The sequence below is a fragment of the Physcomitrium patens genome, chromosome 2 (genome assembly GCF_059467195.1).
Source record: "Physcomitrium patens ecotype Gransden chromosome 2, ASM5946719v1, whole genome shotgun sequence".
Classification (NCBI taxonomy): Eukaryota; Viridiplantae; Streptophyta; class Bryopsida; order Funariales; family Funariaceae; genus Physcomitrium; species Physcomitrium patens.
The window spans coordinates 16383767-16391995 of NC_143411.1; the positions used below are offsets into that span (position 1 = coordinate 16383767).

Here is an 8229-nt window from a genome sequence, read left to right on the forward strand (position 1 = left end):
GCATGAGTTTTTTTGAACAGTAAGCTGTTCCCCAGGAGAGCTTTGAACTCGTCAATTTTGAATGAAACCTCAATTACAGACCTTTAATTCTTATTTTGAAAACAGTTTCAGTAACTTGATGTACAGTAACAATCTATTTTGTAAGAATCACTCCCGAATGAAATTGGTATCACAAGTTGTAGCTTGAGAGAAACAGCTACCCTTTCCGTGAATTCGTCGTATTAACCTCACACAACACTAACTTATTAGGAAATGCAAATAACTTGATTGTTTACACGTCTTTCTTGCAATTTTCTATTAGAATAATTCAAAAATGTTTTTAACAAGAGGAATGTAAATAAGGATTCCAGACAAATTGTGAATGCATTAAGTGCAATCAGTGCGAAAGCTGGAGCTGAAACTTTAATTCTTCTCTTGATTGAAACGATTGTCGGAGTTCAGATTTTGATAATCTGAATTTCAGCACCAAAACCAACGATGCTACAGTAGTGATTCATGGGTTCACCTTAAATTTAAGAATTGGCACGGTGCGGTGGGGCCACAGGTGTTATTATCGTAGAAACAGTCAGTTCTCACGTCCTTCTTCGATGAAATTTTGATTAGGGTTTCAATGTAATTCCATGAAGAGCAATTGGGGTGTGAAGCGAAAAGCAATTCAGAAAATGTGTAACAAGAATTGAAGGATGAGGACGTGTTTCTCAAACCCCGCACTCGATTTGTGATATTTGATTAATTCACAGGAGAGCCAAGTTGAAAGAAATTATTACTTGAGAAACAATCAGCTGCGGAAACACCCGACTAAAACTGACATTGAGGTTTCTTTTTAGTTCTTCGGCAAATGCAATCACGCAAATAAAAGAATTCAGAGAAGATGTCGAAAATAAAGGACTTATACTGTGTAAATAAAGTACAATGAATCGAAATGTCTAAGCGAAACCTACTACACTCCCTCATAGAGCATTCAATAAGACCTAACCATCCTTCGGCTTCTTCAAAACTGCTGGCACAGCAGCACTTCTAAGGAACCCAATAAGGTGCAAAACCTCCAGATTCTCTATCTATTTTTACCACCCCTCATTAACACTCAGAAGTTAACGCATCTGGGAAGTAGAGCACAGTAGGCCTGAGGCATCAGCCCCAACCAGAGCAAGATCGCAAACAGGGCACAGCTTGTTTGCAGTGTCTGGAACAAAACGTGCTTTGCAGTATGGGCATGAAACATCCTTGGTGCCACGGTAAATTGGAGTGAACGTAGCTCCACAGACGACGAAGGGGTTTCGAGGATCATAGTTTAGCTCAATCTCATTCTTAGGGTTTCTTTCACTCACTTGCAAGACCTGCAACAGAAGATGATCATTAATATGGAACTAAAACGTGCAGGGCACTTGAGGATCATTGACTTGAAGTTTCATTTATATACCTAGAATTGAAAACTGGAAAATTTGGATTGCTGAAACCACTTCACAATAGAAACTCAACTGACCATACAGCCATGGAATTCACGAACACCAAGGTTATCTTCATGTTGCCGTGATTAGTGCCACTAGACAATGATAAAGGACGTTGAATGTGCAACAAGTATGCTAACCACCTCTTAAAGGAAAATATGATAAGATTTACCTGGCGAGCCTTGCTTGCCATAGCCGGGGACAAGTTCAATTCTAGGAGTCTTCGTGCGATGGAGGCAGCGGTGCTGTAGTTCTTGGACTTGAAACATATTGTCATAGCTGACATCAAACTTAGCTTCAAATGAGTGGGTTGCATCTGACAGTGCGTGAAATAAGCAGAAAGTTCACATTGGCGCTTCAAATCATCTTTCAATGCCGGATCTTTCCTCTTCAGTTCAATTTTAAGCGCAAGAGTGTACTCCTTAGCAATCCCAAGAAGCTCTTTCACCTCATCCACTTCCTTGCGAGAATCCACAACAACAACAGGGATTGTGTGCAAAATATCCAGGAAGAACCTGAAGATTCACAAATATCATTAATCAAGGTTAGTGAAATGAAACCAACTATCACAAGAGCTGCTCTTCAGTAGGGGAACCAAACAAAATATGCTAGAACTGAAGAGAAGAAAAGATAAGGAAAAAAATAAAAATAAAAAGGACTAAACTCATACCGAAGAGCATCAGTGAACTTCCCATCCGTAGTTGCCTTGTATGCAACGTTCAGCTTCTCTTCAAGAGAGGAAAGCTTCGTCAAAATAGCAGGTGATCCCTTGGCATTGATGGGTGAACTATCAGTCCATCCTCGCTCCAAAAACAGGGATAGTCCTGGTACAGATACTAAAGTCGGTAGCAGGGCCTGACTTGCCAAATGAAGTTCCAAGAAAACATTCCTCAAAGGTGTGAAGTTCTGGATTCCAAGCTGACGACTTAGCAGCCTCATAGCTGAATCGAAAGAGCCAGCAGCAGCATGTTCTCCTGCGAGAGACGAGTTCTGAATCCAGTTTTGACTTTTTGGAATTCCTGCGGAAGGAGTAACAAAATAGGCAGCCTCATGTGAAACTTCAGGTACGGCCGCATCAGCTGGAATATCTAGATCCAAATTGTCCCAGCCTCCTTCCTCATCATCACCTGGACAACAAACAGAATATAAGAAAAAAATAACCATACCAAGAAGACAAAATCATATTCTTGCTCTTTTAATTCTAAAAAAAGTAATTATATAGCTTCTCAGATATCTAGGTTCTGTCATACCCACACACGGTAAACAGAACGTCGGCTTCAAATGACACTCACCCCTCTCTTCTTCATCCCCAATCACTTCTTCGTCAACAATCACTGCCTCTCCATTGAAACCCTCCTCTGGCTCAACAATATCTATTTCTGGTCCCCAAGCCCCTGCAGCTACATCCTCATCTTCTATGTCAGCTGTTGCAACAGCTCCTGGAAAAGCACCCTCAAAGAGACCCTTGTTGACCACCAACAACGGCCAGTTGTTTTCCTGAAGAATGGGTCTTGGAGGCATTAACAAAACGGACTTGTCTACCTCAGAGAGAGAAGGAACATTGTCACCAAGCTGTCTTTCCAACTCTTCGGCTATTTCTGTCAACCCATGAACTTTGGCCGTAGCATACGCTAAAGGTAAGTGGTTAGTTTCCTCCAAAATCCTCACTCTTTCTTGAACATCCCCAAGGTAAAGTGCATTGTGGAAGCGCCCCATGACATCATTACGCATTTCTGCAATCTTCAGCATCTTTCCGAGCTTCTCCACATTACCAGTTATAAGATACAAGAAAGAAAGTCTCTCAAAGTTCTTTGTCTTCTGGTATGCATACTCAACAATCTCGTGGTTCCCCTGAAAAAGCATAAAATGAGTAAAAAGTAACATAAGTTAGGGGATGAGTATGATTATTAGCCATTATAAAGAAAGCCATTCCTCCACTCTTAAGAAACACAAAAATTACCAAATAAATCGAGAAAAGAAGGGAAGCTATAAAACAGAAGGATTTTTCATACGAGAAACCCGGAAAAAGTGTACGGAAACTGGATAACAGGTGAGAGGCACACTGGAAATCCCAGACAAGAAAGTCTACCAGCTTCTAAAGACTGGAGCTGACGGTATGCTCATACATCAAGAAAGAAAATTCCAACTTGAACATTTACCTGGCGTAGGGCCTCTACACCAAGGCGGTGCCAGCAATCCTTCTGATCAATTTCCTTGGCTGATGCCACAGCAACTTCGGTGTTGCCGCACTCAACAGCTAAGTTGAAGCGAGTCTGTTCATCTTTTACAAAGTGCAAGGCAACCTCCGGAAATCCTTTCTGCTGCAGATATGCAATTATGGACTGTCCACATAGTTGCAAGCTTTGGATCATGTTCAACACCTGCACAGAAAGCATTAGATGCATAATCACGAACAACTAAGAATTACAAACTGGAGCCCACATGTCTAGCTTCGAGCACTCAAGACAAGTGTACATTTAGATAATGATTTGCTAAATTTGTATGTGGGTACATAAATCCTGTACTTGAGAGAGTATCTATGCTACATTTGTGATAGGACCTGTATGTGAACCATGCTATTGACAAAGGTAACGCCAGTAGCTTGCCTGATCAAACTTGCGCTGGATGAGTGCTAGCTTAAATGTATACTCAGTAGCGTCAATCTGCATCACTCGGTTCTTGCCATCCCGATCCAAGCAGTAGATTGAGTTTCCGCTGACTTTCGTGATGTACACTGGGACGTCTAGTGTCCGAATTATTCCGCTATCTCCATTTGGCAAGCAATATTTGATGTGGTTGAGGGTGGTGTATATGAACACACCAGACTCATCCCATGCGCCACTCTTCACACGAATAGTCTCATGAACAGTGTATTTATGCACAAGCTTCTTGGTGGCCACAACTATGGCATGCTTGCTAAGCAATGCAACGTTCTCCATGTCGCTAGACCAGACCACATACTTCACAAAAGGAGAGCTGACCTCTCCCAGTGTGGCACGTTGCTGAAGATCAAAGAGCACGACTTTGTCCTCTGACCTACAAAGAAGGTTGCCAGTTCCCGCATAAAAGATCACATCTGTGCTTGGAGAAGGAAGAGTTACTTTCTTGGTCACTTCATTTCTCAGATTCTTGATAAGAACCTGGTTTTGGTTCTTATCCAGGACAGCAAATCTGTTTCTTGCCACAAAGACAGCTGACGAACCTAAACCACGTTTTGCCTCCTGAGCTGCCTCACTCCTGCCAGAGCTCTCCTTAGGGATGATATAGAGCTCATAAGAACCACCATCAACATCTGAACATAATAAAACTGCATTCTCAGCTGGGTTGTATGAAAGGGATCGCGGGCCCAGATTGAGACCCATGGACCCTGCTCGCCGAATGGAAATAAGAGGGTTGTCCTTTCCAGCAGCAAAATCGTAAGTGCGCAAATAGCGCTCCTTCACGTAGTATAAAGTGCCCCCTTGAACCGCACAAGCAGGTCTCTCTCTCTCCAGCTTGAAGACGATCATTCCACTATCATGACCAGCAGCAAGAAGGTTCACCTCTGGATGGGCAGACAGAATCCAGAACCGATCATGCTCTCTTCGGAAGGTCTGAACACCAGTGCGCTTCGACATGTCCCACACACGAATGCTCTTGTCTTCGGAGTTTGACACAATGATGTCTTGGCGCGCGTGAAACATGACGCAAGAAACGTTGTTTACGTGCCCCCGCAGAGTATCCACCTCCCATGCCTTTGTATCTGCACAATATTAGAGATTGAATCAATTTACAAGAGTTCATTTTCGTACAATTGGAAACAATACGTCCTGCACCACACAAGCAATTCATACAAATAATTACAAACAGATCTGTTTGACAATCATGAAATTCGTCGTTTAAAAAGTGCTCAGTCGATCGAATAGTATAAAGAATAATGCTGTGGATTAGATGAGTACCGTTCATTCTCCAAAGCTTCACTTGACGATCATCTGCTCCAGAAACAATTAGCGGCAAAGAGGGATGGAATGATGCCCAGTTGACACCCCTGTCGTGACCTTCTAGAACATACTTCACCACGGAATCACCTCCTCCGAAAAGATCCGTGTTCATCTGGGTGAGTCGCATCATATCATCCGCTGGAGACACGGATTTCTTCTTCAATGCTCCTATATCCCAAACCCGCACAGTCTGATCTAATGATGCAGATACCACTAAATCCTCCTTAATGTGAAAGGATGCGCACATCACGTAATGATTGTGCCCGGTGAGTACAGAAATACATGTGCGAGATTGCCAGTTCCAGATGCGGATGGTCTGATCATCGCTAGCACTCACAATCCACGGACTTTCATGATGGAATTGTACCGTCCGGATGTAATCGAGGTGACCCAACAAAGTGAACAGACATCGCCGCATCTTGTAGTTCCATACCTTTATCTTGTAATCATCCCCTGCATTTTGCAATTCCTACAGTTATTAAACTTTATATAGGTACGATGAAAAGATCACACGAACCTAGGGAATCCCACCAAGTAAAACCAGGCATAATAAAGAAAAGTAATATATATGTAGATGGAGACGGAATCCTGATCTCCAGCGCAGAGGAAGATTTAAAGGAGACCAAAATAGCACATGAATCCCAACCTCCATGCAAACTTCTCATTCCTCCAGGACAAATGATTCATTCCACAGAATATTAGCGCTCAAACTCTCTAACTATCGAAACACCATTGCAGACGAGAAGCCTGTAACAGATTCCTCATTCAACCACATTAACTAGCTGCAGCACGTGCTCAATACGAACCCTAACACAGCTTCTCCCAAAGACCACAAACCGACATGTCATAATCAATTTCAATACACCTGTAGCGCGCAATCGCCATGGATATCTTGCTTCAAATGGAACTGTCCTCAATAAACTTAAGACCGATGTGGAATCTACTTAAACAAACAATGCGGAGAGACTCCAGTAGCTAGATCAACCGACCAAAATCCCAGTGAGCTCCTAAACACTGGTATACAGCAGATCCTATCCATCGATAGCGACGACACAGCTTCGTCGGACGATTCAACCCACTAGAAAGGAAAGAAAATCTCACCTCCAGATACAAACAGGGGCTGCGACTTGTGGAAATGGACGCCCCTGACTGGCCCATCATGCTCATCGAATCGGTCAATGAGCGTCCCCATTCGGTAGTCCCACAGCTGAATAATACCGCTGTGCAGACTGGCAAGAATCCATGGCCGCCGCGGGTGAAAGCTCAGCCCCTTCACCCTGTTACTCTTCGTCTCGAACTTGGTCAACATTGTGCCGGATCCACCCAACGCTCACACGTCTCACCTCTCTCACACAAAGGGAAAGATCCAACACAAGGAAAACGAACAAGCTTCTCCTACACACCCCAACTACACATCCTCAAACAACCATTTCCCCGTCCAAAAGGGGGAAGCAAAAAAAAAAAAAAAAAAAAAACTCACGCGCACACTCCTCCCCGGCTCAAGTTTCTCCGCCGCTCCACCAAATCCACCACTGAAACCTAGCTCACACACACACTAACTGTTCGTCCGTCGCACACCCCGATCGCAACCTTGTAAGAACTCCTCCGCGGAAGGCCCTGGTACGTCAATCGGGAGGAAGAAGAGGGGGAGGGGTCGGGGGTGCAAGACGAAGCCAAGCCCGAGACTGAGCTTGATCTCCTGCCATGGCCAGGGTTGCTTGCTTGTTTGCATGATGCCACCTACGTATCCACCCACCCGTATGAATCCATATTAGTATCGTATTCGTATCTTTACTCGTATTACTTTTCCATCGTGTTCTTACTTTTCCACGTCACCGCGTTCCCCCCCGTCGATCGCATCCTTGGCTTCCTGTCTGCTTCCCGGTTCGATCCGTGGGGAACTGAGTTCCCCTCTACCGCTTGAAGTCCCTGGTTGATTGATGCACTTGGGAACGCTGGAGAACTTCTGACTGATTGCCAGAAAAGTTGACTGGGCATTGGAGGTGGTGAATTTCTAAGGCCTTGTTGCTGGCTTCATTAGGAAATGGCTGATGAACGTCTCTGATCGTGGATGAAATGTGGTGTGGTATCACCCAGATGAAATCACTTCTCTAAGAGACAATCACATCGTTGGGAAGTGTCTACTTCTAATGGGAGCAGAGACACATAATTGTAAAAGACTTTTAAAAGTATCAAGTAAGATAATTACACAGATACGTCTTAATAAAAGACTTTTTGCTTTATAAAAGGCTTATTATCTTACTTGATACCATTTGACAATTGACGTTGCTATTTTAATCTTTTTATCCTCTTAGCATATTACATAAATTTCTACAGACTATTAACCATATTAATTTATTCAAATTGTTACAATACATATTAAAAATAACAATAATAATGATTTTAAGTCATGTCATATTGTAGTCTCAATTGATCATCACTTTTGTGACTTATAACATTTCACTGATACTTCCAAATAGTGTGTTGATTCAAATTGTCTACTTGTTTGGACACAAGTTAGGCTTTCTTATTTATAAATTTGTGTATGAACCTCTAATATTAATTAAATTAAAAACTTTGGAGATAGATAGAAATAAATCTCGATTTTTTTAATTGCAGAGATTAAGTATTTATTTAAAATAATTAAAGTGTTAAAAATAATTTAAATCGGTACAAAATGTAGAACTATGAACAAATCTTAAAAATAGAGTTAACATTTCCAAATACACATATTTTAAATTTAGAAGGACAAATAAATATACTTTTGATTATTTTCTCACCACACATTTACTTGAAAATAT

The 8229-nt window shown here is 42.3% G+C and overlaps 1 protein-coding gene across 1 annotated transcript; it reads right to left on the bottom strand.

Annotated features, from left to right (window-relative positions):
- Positions 1-874: 874 nt before the first annotated feature.
- Positions 875-7116, bottom strand: LOC112279039 (coatomer subunit alpha-1). Its single transcript, XM_024513093.3, has 8 exons — positions 6530-7116; positions 5387-5881; positions 4055-5190; positions 3608-3829; positions 2741-3299; positions 2119-2575; positions 1621-1963; positions 875-1337 (listed from the first exon to the last, which is right to left on the bottom strand). Exons 1-8 carry the CDS (start codon positions 6735-6737, stop codon positions 1092-1094), a joined length of 3666 nt encoding a protein of 1221 aa, XP_024368861.1. The 5' UTR covers positions 6738-7116; the 3' UTR covers positions 875-1091.
- Positions 7117-8229: the final 1113 nt, after the last annotated feature.